The sequence below is a fragment of the Paecilomyces variotii genome (assembly GCF_004022145.1).
Source record: "Paecilomyces variotii strain CBS 101075 chromosome Unknown C8Q69scaffold_2, whole genome shotgun sequence".
Classification (NCBI taxonomy): domain Eukaryota; kingdom Fungi; phylum Ascomycota; class Eurotiomycetes; order Eurotiales; family Thermoascaceae; genus Paecilomyces; species Paecilomyces variotii.
Window position 1 is genome coordinate 562,231 of NW_021167141.1, and position 26,998 is coordinate 589,228.

A 26,998-nucleotide genomic window follows, 5' to 3' on the forward strand; every position below is an offset into this window, starting at 1 on the left:
TACAATAAATTTCTAGTAGTGCTACTGCAATTGGGACAAGTTTCAAAGGAGCCAGCAGTTCCACCAATATTTTAAGTTCAGAGAAGATGTTTCCAACCTTCAGCGATCATATAGTAGGACACCATGGAAATTCTGAATCTTCTTTTCCTTTCTCTAGAAGTGGGTCCTGCTTTCCTGGATAGCTTGGCCGATAGACTAGCGAGCGTTATTATTTTGATCCCAAGAGATATTATTCTTAGTATTCTATGGTAGAGTTTCCCGCAAAAACTATTTCCGCCTACCATTATCCTGCCCGCATTATGGGGCCAGCTTTGTGTCTTTCTGACCGGAGGACATCATTCTATTGTGAGGAACGTGCGAATTACAAGTATACTCTAAATGATAATGGCTTATTTAGCCGATTTTCGGGACTGGATAATATCCGATATAGAGTTCTCTCCTTTCACATATAGGGATAATTTGAATCTCTCCCGGAGTTGAAACATATAGACTGTAGATTTCCGTCATATAATAGTAACGAGATCGCATGCGTCGACGCGCGAATCTACGTGGTATACATACGTACAGTACCTACATAGTCCAAATAACCGAACTAGCTTTGTCCACTATATCAAATAAAACATGCGGATCCGCAACATCATCCCATTCTCGCTTCTATTCAATACTATAACCGCTCGGCTTCGATACCGCGGAGCAGATATCTCATCTCTCTTAGTCGAGGAGGCCGCCGGCATTATCTACGATGACATTGATGGCCAGGAATTACCGCTTGAAACGATCCTTGCGCGACATGGAGTCAATTCGATCCGGCAGCGGATATGGGTCAATCCGGAAAACGGGACCTATGGTCTTGAATATAACTTGAAATTGGCGAGGAGGATGGTCCAGGCGGGGATGAGTGTTTATTTGGATATGCATCTTAGCGATACGTGGGCGGATCCGCAGCATCAGGTTTGTAGTGTTTTCTTTTGATTCATTCCTATTAGTTATTAGTAATGGATGAGAGGTTCTAAATAAAACTGGCCTGGGAGGGGGTTTTATGTCCGAGTTTGTATAGAGATAGGATACATAGCTCACAAGTCAACAGACCACACCTGCAGCCTGGTCAACAACAGACATCAATGTCCTGACAGCACAAGTCTACAATTACACCCTCTCCGTAAGCAACGCATTCGCAGAAAACAATCTACCTCTCGAGATAATCTCCATCGGTAATGAGATCCGTAACGGCCTCCTCTGGCCTCTCGGTTCGACAGACCACTTCCACAACATCGCAACGCTCCTCCATTCCGCCAGCCAGGGGATCAAAGACTCGAAGCTCAATCCCCAGCCTCAAATCATGATCCATCTCGATGACGGCTGGGACTGGGACGCTCAATCGTACTTCTACAGTACGGTTCTTAGTGAAGGCCCGCTCACCGACTTGGACTTTGACTTGATGGGTGTTTCATATTATCCCTTCTACGGATCGAACGCTACTCTGTCTGCATTGAGGGATAGTTTGAAGAATATGCATTCTACTTTCAAGAAACCCGTCGTTGTAGTCGAGACTGATTGGCCGGTATCGTGTCCGAGTCCGGAGTATGGGTTTCCTGCTGATTTAGAATCGATTCCTATATCGGTGAAGGGACAGGAGATCTTTGTGGAAGATGTTGCTGATGTGGTTAGAGATACGGAGGAGGGGTTGGGGATTTATTATTGGGAGCCAGCGTGGGTGGGTAATGCTGCGTTGGGGTCGAGTTGTAGTGACAATTTGATGGTGGGTGATAATTCGACTGCTAGATTTAGGGAGAGCGTGAAGGTGTTTGAGCAGATCTAGTTAAGCTTTGTTCTGGAGAACGCCTCTTATTGTCCCTGGTTTGGGAGAACCTGGTGTCAAGAGAGGCATGCCAGGGCTTATCTAGATGTTTTGTTTAGGGGACTGTGGGATGCGAAGGGTGGGAAGTATGTCTGATTGCACGTCGTTACAATCTAATCGAATGCTGGGATGGATGGATAATCTCATTGAAGTATATACCGGATCTGGTGGACTAATCATCTAATGATACCTAACCTTCTAGATATTTGAATCGCATCGTCATCAAGCGCTTTTGCCATTATCCCAACTCTTCTGATATCCATGCAATTGCAACGCAAACACCCTTCCAGATACTTACTGATGCCCCTAAAACTAGTCCGTGTTCCCAAGAGCCGTTTATTCTTAGAAGGGAATATAGTTTCATCATTGACCCAAGCACCTGCAGTCCTGCACAGCCTCACGGCTGTGCTGAAGCCACCCAACCCCTGCAACTTCACATTTCAGACAAAGTACATGAGAGCCGCGTCTCATGCTCAACGAGTAGAATATATCGCTGCTAGCAATGCAGGCTTTAATGTTACCTTGGCGTCTGACGGACTCGGTCGAGCTTTGTCGATCCTATCTACGCGTCGACGGACTTGATACTGCTAGGTTACTGCTACCTGCATCCCTAGCATGATCTTCGCGTGGAACGATAATTATAGCACAAAAGGCCGGCTGATCGCATAGGCGAGAAGGATATCGTATCTGCCATCCGATCTTCATGATTACGTCGAGTAATGATGTTTCGTTGTCCAGTTGTCAATAAGTTAGGGCTCGGGCCGGAAAGCCTCCATATGCGCGGTGATAATCAACGCGGTTATTTCTCTAGGCAGCAACATTAAGGCAGATCACATATTCGATACTCTGGCCTGCATCGCAAAGGGGACAAAACACGTATCTGCTGGATGCGTGTCTCATAAGTCAGATAGTCTGCTGTTCGGGAGAAATTCCGTATCTGTGCTGCACCGATTCTCCACCATGATCCGAAAATATCTGGAGAAACAAGACGATCTCAGATGTCAGAGACTCAGAGGAGCGGACGAGAGAAAAGCAAGGCACCACAGTAGCGGGTGACGCTAGACTTGTAGACTGTGACGACGATGGGTGCTATGTGTGCTTTGAATGGTGGATTTGCTCGTTCCTTATCGGGATTCTGGTCAGCACTATTCACAGTTTACCCCAGGGAGAAATCTCGGTATGTAGTTAGAGTAGTGATGGATGATGAATGACAATACCCAGTAGCACAATCCAAATTGGTCTATTATTATTAACTAGTTACGATCTACACCGCGAATGGTGGACGCTAGAAGAGGGGGAAAAACCGCCCAACACCGATGATCGCATGGCCGCGTTGAACTACCGAGCGCTTCGAGGATCGTGTAAGGCACTGTGAAGCACAATAATTGGTTGGGATGCGCCTGTTCCTGTTGGTCTTCAGCAGCCCAATCCCTTCGTATTCGTAAGGCATGTACCATAACTCAGTCTGGTCGAGTATTAATATGTACGTACATACTTTTTCTCGTAGCGCCCAGAGAGGAGAATGCCATCAAGGGTCTGAGGTAATGATCAATCGTCACAGTGGAACAAGACACTAACTAGCTAACGAAACGATCTTCTTAACTAAGGTTATCTGAACGGAAAACATTTTTTCCTCTTTTCGCGTTTTGCGATGCGGGCGCCGTCAGGATTCCCAAGAGACAGTCTTGCGTTCCGGAGTTGGCCTGATCGACTAAAGTTAGAGTAACCAATTCACGCCTGAGATCAACCCTCGACTTTCTCCCGCGACTTCATCCTCCATTCCTCCTCACGATCGTCCCCCTGGTGCCCCCCCATCCCAAGAGAAGTCAGGGCTCCAGACGATCCCTGGACGCTGCAATACCGATCTGCTTAGATATCTCTTCTTATTCAACCGTCACGTTTCACTTTCTCTCACCGTCGCGTTTCCTTCGTGGGGTTGAATCGGCGAAGCGCATCGCCCACTAAGAGCCCTTTCCCGCTTTCGCGCTCTTCTTTACCCCCCATTGCCACGATTGTTACTATTACAGCTCATACCGCGCATCGGATCTCTGCACAAGTGATAGACCGCAGTGGATACGGAATCAGGTACAGGCTGGAGGCTATCTGCGAAGGTGAAACATCCGGATCTCGACGGCTGATGCTTGCGCCCCAGGCAGACTCGCGAGGTGCACTTCGCTCCCTTATCACTATCAGCGCCCGCGAATGAGTTGTCGGGCCTCCGCCAGAGCCATTTCGTCGTTGTACCTGCATTATTGAGACGACTATCACTTCATAACCTCTTGCGGCCCTTGCACGCCGAGTCATCGTCAGGACTATAGGTCCCGCTTTCCGCGTGCGCTCGCCCGCGATCTGATCCCTCCTGGTCCAAGCTCCTACTTTATCATATTCTATTCTAGGATACTGCATCGTCAGTCGCAATGGATTCGCAGGATCAACAACAACAGCAGCAACGGGCACGATCCCTCTCAACGGGGGTTCAAAACCGGAGCCTCAGCCCGTCCTTTCCCCCGCAGTATCAGAACACCTCGTCCAGTCTCAGGATTGATCCCGCCCTCACGGCTCAGGCCTTCCCTGCTGGAACATTCAATGCGAATCCTGTGTCCAGCGCAGCTGATTCCTATAACTTTGCTTCTGCATACCTGGACACCCCCCGGTCTGCAGAGGGACAGTTTGCGCAAAACCAGGGATATGCGCCGTCATTCGACTCTGGTTTCGTAAATCAGCTGGAGCAACCCGGTCAGAACACCGGCGCAGGCGAAGAGAACTTTTCCAACTTGCTCAACTCGGACCAATCGAGTTTCGATTTTTCTCTGTACCAGAATAACCCTGGGGAGTTCGATCCATCTTCACTTCTCGATCCACAGATTCAGCAATCGCAGTCTCCAAATCAGTCTGTGAACCCTGCTGATCTTGTCAGCGCCATGTCATCTCCTCACAATCCTACCTCGCCTCATCACCTGCAGCCGGACCAGCACTCTTCTCCAGGCCCCGCGTCACCGCCGTCTTCGAACCCGGGTAACTACTACCATCGCTCCCATTCGCGCCATACGTCCCTAGATCCGGCAACTGCAGCCTATATGACCGGCCACCCACAGTCAGACTGGCAAGGAATGCTAGGAAACCCAGCTTTCCAGGGCCACAGGAGAGCCCCGTCTGAACACTCGGAAGTATCGTCAGTAACACATTCCCCTTACATGTCTCAACATGAATCGTTCGATGCCATCGAAAACAATCCATCACCGCTCCTGTCAGCGCAAAATGATCCCACTCTCTACGATAATGCGTTGGGAATCGAGTCTTTTACTATCTCGGAGCAACAGCAACATGGCTTTAGCCCGGGTCATAGCCCTTACATATCTCCGCAGCTGGGCCCGCAGCAGACTTTGGATGTTGGGCTGGATACGCAATTCTTGGCGTCCAACCAACTGAATCAATTTCCGTCCCCGTCGACTGATATGTATCTCGGGGGTGACGGTTCAATGGCAAACATGCAAGGAATAAGTGCTGCGGAGATGGGACAGGCAACACAGATGGCGCCGCCGTCTATCAATGTGGAGTTTGCACCTCCTTCTCGGAACCCTAGTTTTGGCCCGGGAAAACCGCCTGCCGATATGGATGCTCTGAGCCCTCCTACTATCCGTGAGATCACTCGTTTATTCAATGTCACTATCGGCTGTTTTGCTGACCAGGCACAGGTTTGCGAGGACGTAGTAAATCTGACCCCTTTGGCCGTCAAATGACCCGGCCCATGACATCTAGTTCTCTGTCTCCGCATCTACAACCTCAGGCCTCATCTCCAAGATCCCTTTCACCCTTGGATCCCTCTCCGCGTTCCCATAGTAATCCTGGATCACGTGACCAATCGCCCTCTAAATCCGCGAGACGACAGTCCACCTCGTCCCTCGATAGCCGTAGCTATCTCCTAGATCTTGCAGATCCACAGCGTCCAGGAGCTGCTCCCAGTGACTCGAAGCGTACACAGAAGCACCCAGCGACATTCCAATGTACGCTCTGTCCCAAGCGTTTCACCCGTGCTTATAATTTGCGCTCTCACCTCCGTACTCACACGGACGAGAGGCCTTTTGTTTGCACTGTCTGCGGGAAAGCATTTGCGCGCCAGCATGACCGCAAAAGACACGAAGGCCTTCATTCAGGAGAGAAAAAATTTGTCTGTCGCGGGGAACTTGCACGGGGAGGTCAATGGGGATGCGGCCGTCGTTTTGCTCGTGCAGACGCTCTTGGGCGCCATTTTAGGTCCGAAGCAGGCAGGATCTGTATCAAACCACTGCTCGACGAAGAAGCTCATGAGCGCGACCGTGTATTGATGGAGCAGCAACAGCAGCAACAGCAGGGTCATCTCCAGCCTGTGCCTCAACCCATGATTATTCCCGGTATGGATGGCCAACCTACGGGTGGCTTTACGCTTCCTGCCGCGTTGCTGGCTCAGTATCCTGCATTGCAGACTTTGCAGTGGGACCAGATTGCTCCAGCGGCAGAGGATCCTAACGACATCAGCGGACGTAGCAGCTTTGATGCTAGTTCTGGTGGCGAATTTGGATACGACGATGATGATTCTGGCCTCAATAGTGGCTATAACAGCAATAGAGGATCAATGTACGGAGTCAACCAAGGCCAAATAGCCTATGGGATGAATGACTGGGGCCGTGCGCAGTGAGATAGCGAAGCCCCCCTGCCTATGGTTAGGCAATCCTTCTGATGCATTTCATTAACTCTATACCGCTGCGGGTCTGTCGGTGCCTTATCCCGTTCCATGCGGGGTTTTCTACGAAACACGCCCCATTTACTTTTTTGTCTCTGCTTCCTCAGAGGAATGGATACCATATAGAAAGATTCTGCGGCGTTACTTCTGGAGTGGAAAACAACGGGGTTGATTTGGATATGCTCATCTTGACGCCTTTTTTGGGTTTAAGGTTACACTCTGTTCGTGTTCTTCTCCTCCATTTTATTTTTCTTCTCTTTTTTTGGTATCTATCCCCCTGTCTTCTGATCAGTGATGAGTTTTCCTTACGTCGATTTCACGGGATTATGACGATTTCATCCCTTCATACCCCAAGGACCTTTTTTCTTCCTTTCTTCTTCTCTTTATTGCTTCCTGATATCGAAATACCCTTTTGACTATGTCTCAGAAGAATATAGGAGAGATAGCATCTATGTTTCTTGCGGTATGTTTTGGAAAAGGAACCACAGGTCGTTAATCGATAGATTTATACTGGTAACACAGCCCGGTACTGTGCTCGGGTTTTTTATCGTTCTTTTACCATATAACATAGTCTTATTGGACAAAGGTTCCCTGAAGACGAGTAGCAACGTATTTACTAGAGCACCCGTTTAGGAACATACGCAGGGGAACGAAAGGGGGTATACACATAAAACTACCATATCATCCATCAACACAGCAAAGAACACGACGAAGGGACTAAGATCCGCATCGCTCCCCCGAACCATCTCTTCCATCTTTCGAGGGTCTTATGAATACAACACGATATGATACGAAAAGATACCAAAAGCAAGAGCAAAAGTTGGAATCTCTGAGCGACTTCAGAGAGATGATAACAGAAGAGGGATATGAAAGAAGTCAATTCCGATACGATACTCTATCGACGAGTCCGCTTAGTTCTGAGGGTTACGAGCTTCTCTACTTCGGTGATCCACTTCCGATCGAATTCCTCCTCCGTGAATCGTAGGGCGGATTTCCTGGCGCGCTGGCGCATGGCTACTTTTTCTTCCTCGGGTAGAGCCAGGGCGGCTTCGAAAGCAGCGGCGAATTCTTCTTCTGTAGTTGCGCGGAAGCCGGTGGCGCCGTCGCCGAGGTCGACTACGATGTCTTCGCGGGGACCTCCAGAGTCGTGAACAACGCTGATTAGACCTGCGGCCTGGTATTCGACAACGCAAATGCCGAAGTGTTCGTTCCACATAGCATTCGCGCCAATGGAGGAGGTGCGGAGATGGGAGAGCACAGTGGGCCAGCTCGCGTCGCAGATGAAGGTGGTGTGGTCGCGGATGCGGAGTTCATGGGCTAAGAGGCGGAGGTTGTATATATGGGTTTCGTCGGGGCTGCCGTGACGCACGGAACCGATGAGGATGAGTTTAGGTGTCGGCTGAGATGCAGATGCAGGGTTCTTCTGTCTGTCGTTAAGGAAGCGGGCAAAAGACTTCAGGACCAAAGGGTGGTTCTTTTCTGGGCGAAACTGTGCAATGTACAGTATTGTTGGTTCTCGTGCCTTTTCGGTGTCTGAATTTACCTCGATTGAGGATTCGAGTTCTGAAACCGCGGTGGGTGGGAATATCACGGTTGGTTCTCCGTGCTCTCTCCTCTTCCGGGATGGACCCCAGAGAGTTCTGATATGCGCAGACGTCCAAGAGGAGTTGCACATCACTACATCCACCTTACCACCAACCCAGCCGTAGAGCCAGGCGAAGGCAAGCCAGTATTTCCGCTTTGCGAAGCCTCTCCAACCAGTGCCCGCGCCAGAATTGATTCCTTTTGTGCCGGTTGTGTCATCAAGCGACTCGAGCATATCCGTTGATATCGTGGGGTAGTGGACATACGCTCCCGTTGGAACAGAGGGAAAGAGAAGCTTCGAAAATGCGAGCGTAAAAGCGTATCCCATAGTGTCTATGAAGATGTCCGGTACAAGTAGGTTGAACGCGTCGTACACGACAATCAGAGAACCCAGCGACTGTCCCAGAAGTGTTAAATAAGGGTACATGCTGTGAAGGACGTATTTACGCGTCGACAGATATAGTAGCACGAGCGTTGGCGGGTGAAGTTGGATGTTGAAGCGGTTCTAGAGGCACGACAGTCAGTAACAGGCATAGTGCATTTGTCGAATCTAAGTACTGTACTGACCTTGACTCGTTCCACCATTTCAGTCTTTCCAACTTCGTGATCTCCGGTATAGATAACGCAAGTAGCCTTGGGCCATCGTTTCTGCGTCGCATGGACGGCCTCCCAAAGTACACGTTCCCCTCCTCCACCTGCGTTGCTGTCGCGAGAGTAAGTAATCGGACGGGGTATCTTCGATCGTCATGTGCATACCAAAATGGATGGAAGAAGCCAACTATCCCGTCCCAATCATCCTCTGCCCCTTTGCCCTTGGGCGGAGTTCCTGGAGCGGCGTCATCGACCTTCTCCCACTCCTCATCCTCAGAACTCTTCGAGGTCCGTTTGTCCCGTTTCGAATCGAAGTCCTCCCGCTCAACGCGGACACGGTCGAGTATTGCCTGCCTCCTATCTGTTGTTCTTCTCTGTATAGACCAGCCAAGGGTGCGTAAGGCGAATCCGATAGTATAGGAACCGAACTTGGGAAGCAGGAACACAGCTACCACGAAAGTGATAATGGAAGTGGCCAACTTCGATAAGAGCGACATGGCGGGAGCAGAACAGATGTCGTTTTTCCACAGATACTAGCGCATATTCCACAGACGGTTGAAAGGGCAACTATCGCTCCTCGGGGAGCTCTGCCTCTGCATTTGCTGTTTGAGTTGGTGGTGGTCTTGTGAATATCTCCCCCGTCACGAAGGAGAGAGCTGGTCAGATTACTGTATCATACAGTCTGGTGAGACACCACGTGATGCCAGATCCCGCTTTGTGGAGCTAACAAAAGCTTCTTGCGGAGCTTAAGACTACATCTCCGAACTGCTCAATAACATTTCTATATTCCCATTGTTGTTGGCACAACGGGAATTCACGCTCGCTTCCGCGTTGGCATTCACTTTTATTTGATTCTAGGATCTGGTCTTAGGTACCCGAGCTTCAATTGAACTGCTCGACCGTCATGGCATCAATCTATCCGCGATTAGTTCTCCGAGCGCGTTCCGGCGGCAATATTATTTCATCGAGCGCTTTTCAGCAACGGCGATCATTCCACCCTACTCGACCGTCTCCTTTCATCAATGAAGCTTTGGATATCTCCTCTAGCTTCCTTCACGGCGTCCACGATGTGACTGGTCTTCCATGGGCCGCTTCTATTCCCTTAACTGCATTCATCGTTCGAATGACCGTCGCGCTGCCTTTGCAGATCTATACAAGAATACATGCTCGCAGGAATCGTGATCTTTCGCCACTCCTTCTATCCTGGCGCAAAGTCTATCAAGATCAGATCATGGAGAAGGCAAAGGAAGAAGGCAGACCTTTACTACCTTTCGAGGCAGATCAAAAGTTAAACGAGGAAATGTCCAAGAGACAGAAATCGTTACGCAAGCGCTGGAAAGCCGCGAGGTTTCATGGCATGGCTACCTTCTTACAGATTCCAATTTGGCTTTCTCTGATGGAAAGTCTGCGAGCGATGTGTGGGAACAATAATGGACTTGTGCCATGGTTCTTGTCACTTATGGAGTCGGAATCTGCCGATCCAAGTCAATATCACCATCTCAATATCGAACAGTCTCTTGCATCTGAAGGTGCCCTTTGGTTCCCGGATCTATTGGCCGGAGATACAACTGGCATACTTCCCCTGATGCTTGCCGCGACCATTTGGACAAATGTCAGCGTAGGCTGGAAGACTCCTTCCTTCAAAGAACTTGCGGACTTCCCGCGGACGGAGATGGTCAAGCAGGGTGTTTTGAAGACGATCAAAATGTTCATCCAGTTCATGGCCATCAATATAGGCATCAATTCCTATATGTCTGGAATGCCTACTGGACTAATGATCTACTGGATCACTAGCGCGAACGTTGCGACACTGCAGACCGCATTCCTCAATAAATACATGTTCTCAAAAGCGCCTCTCAAGCCATGGATGAAGATGCATGTCGGTCTCCGGAAGGCCGGGGAAGCCAAGCCCGAGAAAGCAGCATCCAAAATATGACTGCCGACTCATCGAAAACTGTGAAAGAAATTACATGACTGGTGTCAAATATGATGCAAAAAAGGGGGAAGAAATTGCCGTCCTGGACAGAAACACCGAACCTGCTTCTCGCGTGCCCTCGAAGAACGTCCAGAAGATCATGCATGCATCCGGGGCGAATTATATTTATGCAGACCGAGCATTTCCAACATCTTTTTCCGAGGGCCCCAGACTACCGCGCTTTCTGGACTGGATAGATTCATGTGGAGCTCCTGATTGAGTAGAATTATGATGGACTCAGGATCCAGATGCGGGAAAAAGCTTGCCCATATACCCAGATGAATGCCTCGGGGTGAGCTGCCAAGGAAGGTATGAAGGACGGTGTCATCATATCTTCTCCAGTTCTCTGGATATTAACAGACATTGGTAATCAGCGGCAGTGGTTACGTTCATCTGGCTCATTGCTGTCTAGGGTTTACTCCCCGCTCTAATTTCTAGATGGACTCACAGAGAGGTGGATCGCGAGACGAGTGGCAGCTCGTGTGCATTATTCTCATGGAGGGCGTGACTCGAGGGATATGCGGTGGTGAAAAGAGTTCCGTCCTTTCAGCAGATTTCCGATATGTGCTTTGAGAACGGAGGGTCGAAGTGAAACGTCTCTTGCGCTTTCTGGGTTATGGTTGCGACGGTGCCGCGGTGAGACAGGACGAAATACTGAAGATATGTGCTCCACGTATGATCCAGGCACCGTACATCGTCGGAGTGTAGACTGACGTCGATATTGTGCGTCACCTCTTTCTGCCAATAGCGCCTTCTCGTTGTCCTCTTCGACCCAAAGAATCGAGTTGATGCTCAACCGAAATGATCCATTGGCTGTTCCGCCACTATCACTGTCGGTGACATCGTTGATGGCAGCGTCGACTTCGATATGATACCTCAGTGGCCACTCGGTGACTGTTCCGGTGCCTTCATGACTCGCAGTGAATAGGGCACTCTCGTTATCCCCGAAGGAGACCCGGATAGCGTCTGTTCGGGAGGTTTAAGAAAGTATTTGATAGGAAACCAGAGGTTCGCCGTGTCTGTATGTGATCTGACGATATCTGTAGATCCTTGACTGACCTTCACGGCACTTGTAATTATGCAAGCTACTTGTGACAAAATTAAACCACATTTTTCTTTCACACTGTTCAAGATCTGGGTGGTAGTGTGACCGGAACATAGAGAAAAGAGACTTCATACTTTCTGCATGCTGTCTCTTTATTTTAGAAAGCATTGGTATATATCTTACAAGAGTCATATTTACTCGGTTACTGATTCCAGTTTCTTATTACTATTATGTTACCAGAACCGACCCAACAGTCTCCTTTTCCATTTCTATCCATGTTATCACTTCGGTATAGAACGAGTTGACTGGGCCAGGTACACTGAGCTTCTCTAATGCCTAATTTTCTTGTTTGTTATCGCCGCTGCCCCATCCGTGCCGCAAGGTAAGTATCATAGACCGCTTTACACGTCTGTATATCCACAGCGCGCCCAATATGTCAGATTCTTTCTTCAGGAATCGCTTGTTACGAGCACTTGACAAGTTTCAGACCCTTCACGGTAGGATTGTCTTTGAATTGCGAACGAACAGTAATGGAGCCGAATGCCGTATATGTCGACAGATCCTTACCCTGCCCACAAGTTGCCCCCGGGATGAGCTGAATCGTGAACCGTTAAGCTGGGTCAGTATGACCTTCATATCCTTTGAGCTCAGCACAGTATCAATTATCGAATGAAATCGAGGACAGCAACTCATGTGGGACGGGCGAACACTCGAATGGAGGCATGTCGTGGCCATCGTTCGCTTCTACCAGACGGGCCATGGCATCTTGGACCAGTTCTCGGTTTTCGAATGATTCGCTAGCAGCTAGAATCAAGAAGGCTCCGATGGCTATGAAAAGTGGCGATTTCGCCTTCATAATTAAGTCAGCCTCAATTCTGTAAGTACAAGATTCGGGGTTGTATATATTGCTTACCAAGTATATGTCGAAGCTGGTCGTCATCAAACAATTTGCTTCGGAGATCATGCATCATGAAATTTAGCTGCCAGTCTTCGATAGATACAAGTGTGCTGTATTTCTCTGAGAAGATCCTCGTGGCAAAGTCCTGCAGCACGCTCGCGATGGAACCCAAGGAAGCAACAGATACCCAGATCAGTGCAGGCAGGTGATGGGAAGGACCAGAAGTCGCAATGCCACCCTTGTATATACTGGGCCGCAATCCACGGCACCTTGATCTCACTTCTACCAGTAAAGTATCATTTACTGTTGGTGATAAAGGTCTTCACCTGCGTCGAGTTTGGCTAAGTATAAGATTTGGCTAGGGAACGCAAAGCAAGAAGATCGAGAGAAGAGAAGTTGACCCTGGCATATGCTAAGCATAGGAGATTTTCATGTCTTGATTCTGTTTACAGTCGAAGTGATCCTCCGCATACTTTGAAGTCAGCAGATCTGTTATTCTTTGGTGATTTCACTCGACATGAGCTCAGTATGCTTTTCCAGTTCCAACCTTGCAAGAAAAGGAATGTTAGCAGCGTTCAACAATCAATGCGTTATCGTGCTTCTGATAAACGTCTGACGCATTTGCCTGGCTTACCTGACTGAACTCATGGGACGATGCCGAGCAGTGATAAATCACGGGTGATACTTGGAAAGTGTATCTCCCAGTCCGCTTGAGAAATACGGTTTCGTTATATGTCGAATAGAGCCCATAGAGGGTCTCGTTATCATTACTTGGCCTATATTCATGGTCTTTATTTGGCCGTGCGTCCGGTTAGCTGATTTTTTCGAGAAATGGACACAATTAGCGCAGGCACCGTTTGCAATCCCAGGTACTGATACGCAACGACAGTATGGCCCGAGGGCCATCTTCAAGCCGCGACGCTTCACTTCATCTTTGCTGTGACACGCATCGATTGCTTCCAGGTCACTGCACTGATTATAAGCTGTAATTATTAGCAATGATCATAATATTGCGACATATACTCATAAGGTTTGTTGATATCGCCCTTCACGTATATAAGGACGCCATTTTGGTATATCTCCCGTAGGGTACTGCTGTACTGCGGTACAGAGATTTTGCTGTATCAGCATTGCTTTAAGCGTTGGACACTGCGTAGCGGTAGTAAGCTCCTCTCAATGCGAGTGAGCGTGACGTTAGCAGGGGGCATCAGACTCGGGTCTGACATAACAACGTCGCCGTGACGAACCATTGTGAAGTTGTGGAATGTTCTCGTGAAGTCGTGAAATGCTCGCTCGTGATTGCAATTGTTACAAAGAAACAAAGAAACAACAGAAACAACAGATTCACTGCCTGCGAAAAGAAGTGGAAAGGAATCACGTGGTGAAGTTCACAGCCTTATATAACTTCACGCCTCGAGCTAGCGCGCTAGCTCGGCTACGCTGAACCTGATTGGCTCGTTCGCATCAGCTCTGCCGCGGAATATGAGATCTGAGAAGATAACATCGGTTCCCTCGCAACCCCAGTGCTTTTGTATTGTGTTTCGGGCTATTTGTAAACGGGAGGCTTTGTCGGAATTCGATGTCGCGCTAGACGGACCCAAGCATGTAGCCATTGCGGGCTTTTTGATAGATATCTGCAGCAAGCTATCTGCGAATCAATACCTGATTTGCCGATTATTGTAAAGGCCTGGTAATATGTACAATATAATCCGGATGTCTGAATCTATCGTAAAACTCGATTCTCCACTTATTAACAAACTCTTCTAGCAGAAGTAGTAATGAGAAAGTTATTGACCTTGTGTTTAGTAGGAATTCTGGGCGAAATAGGGGCGACCGTGGCACCCAGGAGCTTTAGTGTTTAGCAAATTCCTCAATATAATTCAATGAGTTTTCAAAATAATAGTTTTGACCTAATAACTTGGCTAGCTTCGCCGGAGTTATATTGAGATCCGTTGTCCAAGGTGGTTTTATCTCGCCAACAATGACGAAGAGACATGGCCATCGACATCGAGCGGAAACGGTATTTCGGGAAATAATAGTGCAAAATCCAAAAAAAAACTAAGTAGTTACTACTAGTTATTATATGAAGTAATATAATCAGTAAATGCTACGGACGATGGACTGCATAGATTCGGAACAGAAGACCGAGGACGGATGACGGCAGAGGGAAACGGAAGGAAGAGACTCCCATATTGTGCCCGGGTTTTTGCTGCATTGGACAGTGCTATCTGCCACTGTCCTCGACGAGGCGCCATAGATAGGTGTGCCGGCTTGGAGGCTCCAAAAGTGAGACCTAGGCCTAGTCTCTCCAAAAGTAGCTGCAAAGGTATGCAGAGGTTTTTGACAAAGCAGCCAGAGACACCAATGCTTTCTGGTAAGCAACGCATCCCGCATGATCCCCTCATATCGTTGCATGGTATTTGGCGAAACATAGCCGCGCTGCAACTCTCGCTCGAGGTCTTTGACACGACAGCTTGTGCAGGTGTATGGCGGCTTGTTGGCTCGGCCCTTGATGCTGATTTGAGCGAAACACACTCCAGGCAACTTCCGACAGCAGGCCATGCAGAAGTACAGCATGTGAATGGCAGATGACCGGTCTCTTTGCCCGGTCACTATCTCAACGAGTCTAGGGAGGTCTGACTGGAGGTTGTCCTCCCTCAGGTCGTCGAGGATTTCAGATACCTGTCTGCGCTTGTCACTGTGTAGGAACAACGGGCCGAGGATCATGAGCATCAGCCCACGACGCCTCCGACACATTGTCCTCTGCATGGCTAAGATATTGGGCAAGAACCATACAGGAAAGCTCGTCGATGGTCTGGAGAGCAAGTTCAATGAAGGAAGCTCTTTCAATTCTTCCAGGTCTCCTGGCGCAAAAAAATCTGGGACCTCATGGTCCTTATGCGTACTGAAACGTGACGCCATCCGATTCTGTTGTCCGGCGAAAAATGATGTTGTGCAACAGTGACCGAGTCGTGTAAAATAAATTAGTGGAATGAGCAGGCCCAGACGCAACGTGGGCTCTGGTTCCACTAAGCGTCACTCTTTTCCGATATATATTAATACCCAGCTTTTGTAGCCTTCCTATACATCATTGGAAATAAGTATCAATAAGTTATACTTATGTATAGAGTGAAAGCGAAACATACATCGGGATCAACACCGATCTCCCAATAATCAAACGCTTGCTGGTTGTCTTTCCCTGGCACGATTGTGCTTCTCTGTTCCGCTGGATCGCTATCATTTCACTTAAAGATTTACCTCATGGCGGTAGACAGCTTCTTGAGACATCGAGGTGGACGCTTTGATCCAAGCGACCATTTGCTCGGTTCTTTTGCATCCGCATCATGAACGGACGACGACGGAGTCGGAGATGGCGAGGGTTCTGTCGCGGCATCGTTGATAATGCCCGGGGGAGTGGTATCGGCAAGCTCTGGACGTGGTCAGTTACGCTACCAGTCAAGACAAGGAAGTACATACCGGAGTCACTGGAGACGAAAGACGGGATGACGCTGCGACGCGGGTGGTCTGACAGTATCCTGATTCTGTATTGTATATAGTGATCGTCCTTCGTGGAGTCAAACGAGTTTGGACAGTGGTCATTTGGAAATTCATAATGCTTCAATGGCTCTGCGCTTCTGCGGGCCCAGAATATTACCCGGGCCTCGAGATCTGAGGTTATCTTTTGACTGTAAAACGATGTAGTAGGAGTGCAGTTTTCGAAGATATCTGCGGGAGAGTCCAGCTCTTCCAGACAATCATACAAGGATATCTGCTGACTCGTGGTCGCAATGCCTCCCAGCTATTCGGCAGCTGTCGATCTTGCTCCTGATTTGTTCACCTTGTATTTTCGTCAAATAGATGGTTTCATTGTACGTTGATAAGAAACCATATTTGACACCTGCGCAGAACATGTATATCCCGATCGGATCCATTATTGTTTGAAGGAGATTATGAGCTCAAGGCGTCTTGAACTCTCCCACAAGAAGTGCTTGCGTCCAGTTGATGTTAATTCTTGCAAGGACAATGATATCCCGCCGCACACTCTTGTCGTCGATCGGCCAGAGCTAAACTTGCGCGTAATCGTCATTCGATTACGCATCCATATATATTGTTGTATAGGTTGAACAGGTTTGGGCGACTGCCCAACGTAACCTGTCCCTGAAATGGCACCGTGACCCCCCCTGGGCGTTCCATTATCTGCAGAAATAGCATTGCCAGCCTTGTTTTCCGCCCAGAACTTGACGGCAAAATTTCCCAGCTTCATGAAAGCCCGCATGTACCTTGCGTTCCTCGTATTTTCGACATAACTCAGGTGTCCCCTGTGAGCTGGCCAATATGTTGTAGGGTCAATTGCTCGGTTATCGATATATACCAGCCAATGCGGAAGAGAGGCTGGGTATGGATATCACCCAGAAATTCGCTCTTGCAGATTCCCAAAATTGATCTCGGAAAGAAGGGGGGTGGATATAAGGGCCGTAAGAACCGGTTATTGGAGAGGTAGAGCGAGTTCCGAGCATTGTATGCGAATATCGCAACCATGACCATGTTCAAGTCAACTGACAACGTTGAGTTCCACGGGCCGAATTGTCTCGTCGTCATGAAGCCAGCTCTTGCTATGCTACCGCCCTTTATATATCTCGCCCAATTTCCCATCATAGCAGGAAAGGTGATGTAGGATTCACTCCTATCCTGGAATAGGAGGATCTGCCTTTCTTCGTTAGCTCCTACTGCAGTTTCGATTCCAGGACATCTCTATACTTACTGAGGGATTCCTTGATCCATGCCACTATCTGGGAGACCTCCTGCATCTCCACTTGAGGGCAATGTCTATTTTCAGTGCCGACCTCACATTCATGGATGGAGTTTCATCTTCCGGAATTGACATCTTGTCTTGTAACTGACCATCTGTCTGGGCCACGTATTGCCCAGCGCCCCCAAATTTGGCAACTAGACAAATCCTAGTAGACCTCCACTTGTGGATAGGGGCAATTGTCGTCTTGCAGGGACTTGAAAACCCTTCCAGCATAGTCACAGACACGACTATGAAATGACAGCCATTTGTAGTCATCTCAGCCAAGACTCGACAATGTCCAGGATTATCTCTCGCTCCCGTACCTTCGATATATATATATATATATATAGAATCTTCTTCAGCAGGACAATCCTAGAGAAGGAAATAAAGAGTTTGTTTCCTGCCGATGCAAATGGTATCTTTCCATTGACAAATCCGAGAGGTGTGAACGGAAGAGGCGGCGTGACCCTTGCTGCCCAGTCGTCTTCCCGGATATTCGTTTTCAGGTCGAAGCAGATTTTCAGGGTGTCACTATCATCATTCTCGCTGGTTCTTGTCGCCGATATGTGAATGGATCTCCAGGACTAAAATCGCACATAATGCCTTCTGATTGAAAAATGGCCGCCATTATCTTACTAACGTTGTTGTTAAATCGGCCTTGCATATCGCCTTCGTCAGAACAGGTGTAAAGCTCATTGATAATACGTTTTGCGTTCAGGAAACCAGCAGGGTGGTAACCTAGAATCGCATTGTTGAAGTTGGCATTATCTCCGAGACAGTTGTAATTTCCTGCTCTTGGAATTGTCATAGTCCGCAGACTAATATCCCGGGCCAGCAATTGGCGGCCCCTTGATGTTTCCTGCGGACCGACAACCGATATATATGTTCATGAATATATATAGAACAATAACCAGAAGAGCTCACGATCCATAGACTCAAGTCAACCTCTTCATGGCAGGATGCACAAAGAGGAATGGCCTTCGAGATGGACTTATACGAGACAGTATACAGCCTGGCCTGCTCCCATATGTCTGTATATAACTTGTCAGCTCATTTCTCGATAGATAGAAGAGGTGAAGTCATGAGATTATCGGCCATACATTTGGGGGGCATCGAGACTCTGCAGCCACGTAATTGAAACACTCTGGATTTTCTGCAGCCCCTTCCCATGATCCTGTCCAACTCTCCATGAGCCTAGAGATCATTAATCGCACGGTAATAGTTTTGTACAACCGTGTATTAAAATCTAGCAGGTATATATCAGTCATTCTGGACCTTCAAAATGGATAGGGCATATGTACCATATTGCAACAAGTTTTTAACATTGGACAACGCCCAAGGAATCTGATGAATCGCCTTCTGGTGGCAGCGCCCAACGGCAGTGCACCGATGGCAGGGCATCAGGTCTCCCAATGACTTTGCACTCAATAAGTGCGTTTACCTTCTCTGGTTCCCCTCGGATGAAGAGGTCTCCGTCCGAAATGGCTGTATAGCCGACCTGGCCAAAATTGGCTCTCATCCGGAACCTCGTAGGAACCCAGTGAAGACTGTAAGAAATGCAGTCTGTTATAGCGAAGAACGTCAGTCACATTTTCTAAGGAGCAACATGAAGCAGGGTAGATTGAGCTTGGAGACGCTGCATGGAGTAGGATAACTTACCACTATGGGCCGAGGCCGCCATCAGTCTCAAAAAGGACATTCCATGGTATGCAAACGCATTCCACATATCAGCCTCCAACATCCGAGTGGCCTCATCAAGGGCAACAACCTCAGATTTTGTATTTGTTCTGAATAGCTCCCTCCCCAGCTCAAGTCGGACCGATCGAAATCCGACAGTATATCAAGACGCCACCTTGCATGCGTGGATATACATAGACGCGAGAGATTTCCCGAGTACCCTGCTTCAATGACGAGGTGCGGCAGTATAAAAAAGAGATAGGACAGAGAGAATGACAATGTTGGAAAATAAAAACCGATAGCTCGGTGCTGAATCATGTAAAGAAGAGTATATATAAGTTCTTGAATGAGCTGATTGAAAAGGATAATCCTGACTTCCTGCCTCGCGCCTCTCTGCCTCAAGCCTCGACTGTGGTTCAGGAGATAGCGGTTGGATAGAAGCCAACCCATAGCGTTCTGGGGGGGAGGGGGAAGGGGGACGACTCTCTCCTCCTCCTCCTCCCCCCATATATACGATAAAGAAGAAGAACAAATATAGGATAGGGATAGGAATAGGAAATTGGTAAGTTCTCGAAATTGGATGATAAAACTGAACATTTCTCGGGAGTACTGTCGAGGAATATATATACGCAACCAAGGACACACCACCACGAGTATGAAAAGAGAGAATAAAGAACAGATCCAATTGACATATGACCTATCAACTGCGCATTGGGAGCGATTAGCATAATCTTCTTCCGTTACCAGTGTCTCTGTCGGCATGTTTTCCCTGTAGGGACGGCGAACTAGCGTTGTGACACCTAGCAAGCATCTATAACAAAGATTTACCAGGTCCATAGACCAATAGCGTTACGGGCCTTTATGGAAGATCCTTTCAGACAAGTTAGACATGCATGCAGCATGCATCCAGATTCCAACATGAGAAGATCTATGAAAGACCATAGCCACCAGAGTCTGCAGGCTTGGAGCTGCTCAAAGGGTGGTAAAAGAAGAGGAGATAGTGGATATGGGAGGTCAATGGAGGGGATAAATATACCCTTGAAAAAGAGGGGAAAGAGGGGGAATGATTGAATGAAGGGAATCTCCTACCCCATGTTTCATTCCCTTCAGGTGGGAAAGATGGACCATGAATGTGTGCTTTCTGCGGAATTGTTAATGATGACCTACGAGTGCTCTCCAGACCAGTAGGGAGAGTCCCTCGCGATTAGGCATACTATGGGTGGTATCGGCACCGCACAGTGAAGGGCAACCCGCAATCCTTTGCTTCCTTGGAAGGCAGCTAGATTTTCGATAGCCAACAGATGATTGTCTAGAACTTGCAGTAAGTGGAGATCTATGTAGTCCTCGCCAATCTAGCAAGGATGAGGGATATGGTATAAAGAATCCGATCGGCAGCCCTTTCAAACATTCCCTCAACTTTACGGGCCTTTGCATACAGAAATGACTGTCATTTCCAAATTTCAGGATCCTTGTTGTCTATGGGATCATTTAACGATAGTCGATGCAAGATGAACAAATTTTATGACGAAATGCAGCACGTACCCGCCGTACGTACTAGCATGTCTCAGGCTATGTTACAAGATGCAGCCTGGCTGCTGTCACCCGCTTCCAGGACAAAGGCCTGGAAAAAGGTGGAAGAATCATTTCGCAAATCGTTAAGTAGCGAAGTGCAATTACCCAAGTCCTTATCCTTGTTTATGGGTCCTACCAATATAGCACAAGAGATGAAACGGATGCAACAATCCTCTGCCCACCGTCTATTGCCAATATCGAGGCTCGTTGAAGACATGATACTGGTGGCCACGGACACCCTGTCCGCGGAACAAAGACGGGAAGCGACGGCCCACTGGGACCAGTTCCTCAGAGAGTCGCACCTCCTCCTCCGGCTCAGGTTCACCAATAACAAATTTGCCCACCTGGAGTCAAAGTTAGTCAAGGGCAAAAACGGGACGGATTATGCAACGCAAGTAGTTCAAAAATAGAGAGCTTACCTGGATCTCAGTATCCGTAATGGAATCCCGGCTGACTCTAGCGTAGCCTGTCCGCTTCAATCCCTTGTAGAGGATGTATTCGCACCACCTGTCCCAGTCGGTAGGGTCGATGTCCTTCATGCCACTCAGTTCGCTTACGTAGGTGTTGTAATTTCCCTCGAGTGGCTTGGTAACAAGGTAGCTCAGTAGAATGAGCGGCCGAGGCGACTCGCCCATAAGTTTGGACAAGTATTCGGTCTGCAGACGGCGATCTTCGGGGTCTTCTTCCTGACCGGAGTGGAAAACGACAACATCCACGAGCTCGCCATAGACGTCTAGAGTGGCATGGGTCGCAGGTGCCAGCTCACCAACGGGAGATGGCAGAAGGTGATGAGTCGAGTTGATAATAGGGAACTTCGAGAGTAGCGCTGAACCCCAGGTGTGCTTGTTGGGACCAGGGCCGAAGTCGACATACATGCCCAGATCCTCCGCAAGAACTTGGGTGGCATCACGGTTACCCATGATGATGCGCTGATTATCTGACTCCAATAATCCAATGACGTCGATCTCGAGCTCCTCGATGACTTTGCGCATACGTTGCTCAGAGGACCACATGTCGTTGTCCAGAGCGAAATGAATGGTCCAGATGCCAGCGGTGATGACTTTGTCATCCTTATGATACGGCTGGTAGTCATTCGTGGGGAATCGCAGATAAGCCACGGCAATGGAAAGCAGCTGCAGGATGGCAAGCACGTAAAGATAATACGAACGCTGCTTTTTGCCTTGCGGATTCATTGGCTTACTCCTAGAAGTTGACGAGGAATTCGACACGGCATTAGAGAATACACCTGCTCCAATTAGAAGCATGGTCGTGATCATGACCCAGTCAGTATGCTCTCTCACGAGAGGGCCACCAGGCACAAAGGCGTAAGCGACCACCCAGACATGGAACAGAACCATGAAGTTATAGACGAAGAAGCCAAGCCCAAAAGTAGTGGCGGGGGAATGTCGAACGGCGGAGGAAATAAAGACCGGAACCATAGCCATGAGATAGAAAGCTAGCGTCAAACCACCGTAGTAGCCAAACCAATGACTGTAAGAAGTCAAGATCGCAGCTCCCACAGAAGCGATGCCGAATGCAGTCCAGCTACCAGCGACACGTGGATAGAATAGACCGAAGATGAGTCCAGCTCCCATAATAAAGATCGTCACAGCGCCGTGGGGAGCCGCCATCGGACCTCTGACGGGATATCCGTCCCAAACCCAGATGATCATGGTACTGGAATCAGACAGGAGAGAGTGCAGACCGAAAAAAAGCCCAGCAAGACCGAAAGCCGCCAGAATGGGAGACCCTTTCCTGCCGCTGGGCGGGAAGTAGTCGCCTCCACTGACTGTTGGCCGTCTGGTCGACCGCAGTACGGCAAGGATGGCGAGAGCCAAACCCAGCTTGTTCCAGCCGCCATTTTCCGCGTGCATAGTCGGCCAGATAGGGTTGTTCGTCTTAAAGGCGAACTTGGCCACACTGGACGCAATTAGGCCGATGGCCCAGGCCAGAATACGCGACTCTAATCGAACTGACTGAGCACGCTCACCAAACCAAGTAGCAGCCCATGCCAAGCAGCTTATAAAAACTGCAGCACCCGTGACGAACAGCCGGGAGGCTGGATCCTTGACGAGGAAAGCGAGCAGACCGATCAGCGATGCGAAATGCAAGGCACGGATATTGTTGGTCGCGAGAGAGCGTAGAGATGGGATGGCGAGCAGGAAAGGTGAGCATGTAGACATTATAAAGACTTCATAGCCGGAGATGCCCATATGCCACAGGGGGAAATCTATAAAACGTTAGAAGAAATACGAAGACATCGCCTAAGGGAATCTTTACACCAAACCAAGAGACCCAGAGAAGTCAAGTATGACCAAAACACAAACTATGTCTGTCAGCAGAGATTCATCTTCTACCGGCTGGATGAGACAATACCCCGCTGTAAACATCGGCGGCAGCGTCGATGGCCTCAGACCAGACGAAGCCCTGGCCAAAAGTGTTGCCAACAGGCTTGCCCTTCCTGTCTGGGGGTCAATTTCTGGATACTAGATCTGGTCGCAAGGAAATATAGCACATACTCTTTGTCCAGGACGACATCCGCAGTGGTCTTCAACTGTCTGTTGATTTCATCTTAGAGAAGGTCTTTCATTTGATTTTTTCCAGAAACCCATTTCCGACTGTACATTTGTCTACTTTGGAAGCCACTGAACATACCCTCTGCTAACCCCCTTGGTATCTCTCACAACGAGCTCAAACGCCTCAAAGTCAAGCGCAGTGACAGCATCGAAGCCGACATCAAACAGAATCAAAGACCACTCGAAGAAAGCGTACTTGGTGTAAGCTAGGCGACACGTAAGCCTATATCCTTCGAATGTATCAGGTTAATGGTCACTTACCACCGGGGACCTTATGGACCTTGTGCTGAATGAAGTAGTAAATCAACGGCACCAGGGTACCGAAAAAAAGGCCTGCCAGGATCTTTCTGTACTTGACTGCACGGCGGTTGTTGGGACTCAGTGCCAGACAGCCAAGCGTCCAAGGCAAGGTCGCAACTAAATAAGAAATCATGAAGATATCATGCCAGTCATGGTCGTCGGTAGATGTGATGTACGTCCACCCTCCGCAGGTCAGGGTTCTGAAGATCCCTGTCCCAGCAACCACTTTCGGAAGAGTCGCGTTGGGCCGTGCAGTCAGAACATACCAAAGGAAGACCAGAGCGAATCGAGGACCGGAAGTTATAGCGATAAAGATTTGAAAGATCGAACGTTCGGGGTAGCGATCACCGATGGTCGCTGATACCGAAGGAAACCACTCGTCAGGGTAACCATAATGCTCGTTCTGAACGATCTTCCTGAAATGGAGGGCCATGCCAACAATCAATGCACCGATGAAAGCCGTATACGCGAAGAAAGTGTGTGCCCAGGACACCCATTTTCCGTTGACCTACATGATATTAAGAATTCATCTTGGAAAGCTCGGAAGTGCAGGGTGGGAGACTTACTGCCACGACGGCATCCCCGTCCTTGAACTTGGGGGCCATGGCAGCGCTTAGAGAACGACTGGTTCTGGAAGCAATTAAGAGATATACAAAAGAATGTCAAGAAAGAAAAAGAACATGGATTGATGGGACGGCGTAAGGAAAAGACGCCCCTGAGGTGAGCAACTTCGAGGACAGTTGGACAATTCCGGGCCCGACGGGAAACGCGTTGCGGGAGCTGGACTGGACACCCGCTTAATCAGGCTTAGACAGGCTAGTCCACCACGGGAAGGCGGTCTCGGCCTCTCGGGGGGTCCCTAACTTTTTGTGCCTGTGAAAGACGATAATAAATTAATTATTATCAGTCTGCAAGCAAAGCAGGTCTTCAAATCCAGCAGCCACTATGGCGGGTGCCAGCGACAAGGCGCGCTTCTATCTGGAGCAGTCGGTTCCCGAGCTGAGGGAATACGAGAAGAAAAAAATATTCAGCAAGGTTCGAATGCTGCTGCCATCGGGAAGTCTGCTGCGCACTAGAAACTAACCATTGCGACATAGGAGGAAATCACATCGATCGCAAAGAAACGATCAGACTTTGAGCATAAGTTGAACGCTCGAGGAGCGCAACCTGTGGATTTCGCCCGATATGCAGAATATGAAATGAATCTGGATCTTCTCCGGCGAAAAAGAACAAAGAGGCTAGGGATCAAGATGCCCGCGCATACGGGTCAGCGACGAATTTTCTTCATCCTGGAACGTGCGACACGGAAGTTCCATGGAGACGTCAGTCTTTGGCTTCAATATATCGAATACGCCAGACAGCAGAAAGCACATAAGAAGCTCTCTCAGATTTTCACTAATGCGCTTCGTCTACATCCCACCAACGCTGAGCTCTGGATCTATGCGGCCAAATATGTTCTCGATGATCATGCGGACATGACGCAGGCTAGAAGTTACATGCAGCGGGGATTGCGGTTCTGCAAGAGTTCGAAAACGTTGTGGATTCAGTATGCTAAACTGGAGATGATCTACATCACTAAGATCTCTGCTCGACGCCAAATACTAGGTCTTGACCGTGTCCAGGAGGACGCAGAGCCAGCCACGACAGCGGACGATCATGATGCCGACATGATTGCTCTCCCCAAGGTCACGGCTGAAGACATCAACCCGACGCTCGGTCAGGACGAGGGGGTCGACCAGGTCGCGCTGCAGAACCTCAAGTCCACGCCCGCCTTGAGCGGCGCCATTCCTATGGCTATTTTCGATACTGCCATGAAACACTTCAACAACGATGATCGCTTCGGACACGACTTCTACGACATGGTCTCCCAGTTTGAAGGGACGGAATGCTTCCGCAAGATCCTTGGTCATGTTGTGGACGCTCTGCTCGCAAGCTCCCCAGGAAGCTACCACACAAGAATATGCTACATCAAGTTCCCGACAGCCGGTATCAGTGTCACATCTCCTGAGTTCCCACGAGCCTTTGGGGCTTCTCTGAGTCGCTTAAAGGAAGGCCCACAGGATAAGAAACTGGCGGAAGAGATGGTGAAATGGCTGCGGCCCTTGACGGAGAAGGAGGAGCTAGATCCGGCTTTGTTCAAAGTGCTGTCTGCAACTCTGCAGAGATCCCAACGTACTCTCGATGAGTAGGGTAATAAAAAAAGTTTGCAATTGGTCCCGCCGTGGGAGTTTGTCGATGTATCAAAAAGGCGTTTCTGGCGAAGACAATTGACGTTCCGAAGACATGTATATACGATAGTAGCGCATAGATCACTCATCATACTTGCTACCTCGCCGGCTGCTCTTCTTGTTGCTAAGGTGCTTCTTCATTTGGATCCTCGCCTCATTTTCTACTTTTTGGCTATGTAGAGTCAGTACGTACGGTCGACGGGGTAACGTTAGCCCGCAAAAGACATACAGCTTTTTGACTTTTTCCTTTTGCTCCTCGGATGTTTCACCCCGAATCGCGTCTTTCCCGGCACTTGCTAGCAATAGCCGGAGCTTCTCGAAACACGACTCCACATTGGCAGACTGCTTACGCGAGTCATCCGACTGTATGACCAGACTGTCCGTTCGCTCAGCGGCATACCGTGATGACCGCAGTTGCGAATGTAGGACTGGGGGAACCAGTGGGAGTAGAGAATTGAATGGCACTCTCAGCGTAGCCTTTGTATTGACCCTGCCCATTGAGACTGTCAGTTGATTTGAAAGCAGCAGATGGCACTCTTCCTGGACCAACAACCTACTTGTTGACGTTCTGCCCTCCAGGACCACTGGACCTGCTAAAAGCTACCTCACAGATATGGCGTGGAATGGTATTGGAATTGAGCTTCGCCAGCCACTCTCTAGCGGCTCTCAAGTCCTCCTCGCTGACCTCCTGGACATCCTGGAGAGCTGCTGCACGTCTAGACGCGAATTGTCGCTGGGCGGATGCATATCGAAAGCACACAGGACTCGAGAGGGCACGGGTTCGTCCTACCGTCGCGAGCATTTTCTTTACATAACGTGGAGCGACGTACGGTAGTTAGATAGTCAACTGACTGGTTGACTTATTAGTTAGTTGGTTAGTTAATTCAACAAAGAGCGAGCTTGCAGAAGAAGCGCTGCTAAGAATAAGAATCCGGCATGCCAAACGGTCTGGCCCGCCCCAAGCTTTCAGGGCCCGCCGGACGCCACCCGTCGAGTTCACTTCGTCTTGTCTCTCCGTGCTCTCTCGGCGGCCCAGACCCTCTTCTTATCCCTCCCCCGATCTCTGCCATCTCGCGACGTTGATTATTATTCATCTCCTTGTCTCCTCCATCTCCTCACTCTCTCTCCCCCTCTCTCTTTCTCTCTCTTTAGCACTTCCTGCCACCATCTCCTACCACCTAC

General features: G+C 49.0%; 10 protein-coding genes across 10 annotated transcripts; 4 read left to right on the forward strand and 6 right to left on the reverse strand.

Annotated features, from left to right (window-relative positions):
* Positions 1-497: 497 nt before the first annotated feature.
* Positions 498-1,969, forward strand: C8Q69DRAFT_136527 (arabinogalactan endo-1,4-beta-galactosidase gala). The gene is made up of 2 exons (XM_028625370.1): positions 498-951; positions 1,088-1,969. Exons 1-2 carry the CDS (start codon positions 622-624, stop codon positions 1,817-1,819), a joined length of 1,062 nt encoding a protein of 353 aa, XP_028487090.1. The 5' UTR covers positions 498-621; the 3' UTR covers positions 1,820-1,969.
* A 1,823-nt stretch (positions 1,970-3,792) lies between these two features.
* Positions 3,793-6,788, forward strand: C8Q69DRAFT_136530 (hypothetical protein). Its single transcript, XM_028625371.1, has 2 exons — positions 3,793-5,497; positions 5,554-6,788. The coding sequence occupies exons 1-2, from the start codon at positions 4,276-4,278 to the stop codon at positions 6,531-6,533; spliced, it is 2,202 nt and encodes a 733-aa protein (XP_028487091.1). The 5' UTR covers positions 3,793-4,275; the 3' UTR covers positions 6,534-6,788.
* Positions 6,789-7,233: 445 nt separating this feature from the next.
* Positions 7,234-9,415, reverse strand: C8Q69DRAFT_136565 (putative alpha-1,2-mannosyltransferase). The gene is made up of 3 exons (XM_028625372.1): positions 8,919-9,415; positions 8,730-8,865; positions 7,234-8,667 (listed from the first exon to the last, which is right to left on the reverse strand). Exons 1-3 carry the CDS (start codon positions 9,248-9,250, stop codon positions 7,474-7,476), a joined length of 1,662 nt encoding a protein of 553 aa, XP_028487092.1. The 5' UTR covers positions 9,251-9,415; the 3' UTR covers positions 7,234-7,473.
* Positions 9,416-9,434: 19 nt separating this feature from the next.
* C8Q69DRAFT_136593 (putative mitochondrial export translocase Oxa2) lies at positions 9,435-11,122 on the forward strand. The gene has a single exon (XM_028625373.1). The coding sequence runs from the start codon at positions 9,658-9,660 to the stop codon at positions 10,687-10,689; it is 1,032 nt and encodes a 343-aa protein (XP_028487093.1). The 5' UTR covers positions 9,435-9,657; the 3' UTR covers positions 10,690-11,122.
* A 3,646-nt stretch (positions 11,123-14,768) lies between these two features.
* Positions 14,769-15,593, reverse strand: C8Q69DRAFT_504116 (hypothetical protein; the record flags this gene model as incomplete). The annotated part of the gene is made up of 1 exon (XM_028632565.1): positions 14,769-15,593. One exon carries the CDS (start codon positions 15,591-15,593, stop codon positions 14,769-14,771), a length of 825 nt encoding a protein of 274 aa, XP_028487094.1.
* Positions 15,594-15,925: 332 nt separating this feature from the next.
* On the reverse strand, positions 15,926-18,271 carry C8Q69DRAFT_504117 (hypothetical protein; the record flags this gene model as incomplete). Its single annotated transcript, XM_028632566.1, has 3 exons — positions 15,926-16,101; positions 16,149-16,470; positions 18,104-18,271. The coding sequence occupies 3 exons, from the start codon at positions 18,269-18,271 to the stop codon at positions 15,926-15,928; spliced, it is 666 nt and encodes a 221-aa protein (XP_028487095.1).
* A 733-nt stretch (positions 18,272-19,004) lies between these two features.
* On the reverse strand, positions 19,005-19,755 carry C8Q69DRAFT_455487 (hypothetical protein). The gene has a single exon (XM_028629778.1). The coding sequence runs from the start codon at positions 19,735-19,737 to the stop codon at positions 19,150-19,152; it is 588 nt and encodes a 195-aa protein (XP_028487096.1). The 5' UTR covers positions 19,738-19,755; the 3' UTR covers positions 19,005-19,149.
* A 1,142-nt stretch (positions 19,756-20,897) lies between these two features.
* Positions 20,898-24,193, reverse strand: C8Q69DRAFT_397842 (Frag1/DRAM/Sfk1 family-domain-containing protein; the record flags this gene model as incomplete). The annotated part of the gene is made up of 8 exons (XM_028627792.1): positions 20,898-21,056; positions 21,132-22,942; positions 22,993-23,038; positions 23,089-23,173; positions 23,232-23,270; positions 23,368-23,494; positions 23,550-24,096; positions 24,155-24,193. 8 exons carry the CDS (start codon positions 24,191-24,193, stop codon positions 20,898-20,900), a joined length of 2,853 nt encoding a protein of 950 aa, XP_028487097.1.
* Positions 24,194-24,448: 255 nt separating this feature from the next.
* Positions 24,449-25,837, forward strand: C8Q69DRAFT_137002 (U3 small nucleolar RNA-associated protein 6-domain-containing protein). Its single transcript, XM_028625376.1, has 2 exons — positions 24,449-24,623; positions 24,686-25,837. The coding sequence occupies exons 1-2, from the start codon at positions 24,534-24,536 to the stop codon at positions 25,775-25,777; spliced, it is 1,182 nt and encodes a 393-aa protein (XP_028487098.1). The 5' UTR covers positions 24,449-24,533; the 3' UTR covers positions 25,778-25,837.
* On the reverse strand, positions 25,838-26,825 carry C8Q69DRAFT_136831 (peptidyl-tRNA hydrolase domain-containing protein). Its single transcript, XM_028625375.1, has 3 exons — positions 26,374-26,825; positions 26,046-26,306; positions 25,838-25,988 (listed from the first exon to the last, which is right to left on the reverse strand). Exons 1-3 carry the CDS (start codon positions 26,616-26,618, stop codon positions 25,898-25,900), a joined length of 597 nt encoding a protein of 198 aa, XP_028487099.1. The 5' UTR covers positions 26,619-26,825; the 3' UTR covers positions 25,838-25,897.
* Positions 26,826-26,998: the final 173 nt, after the last annotated feature.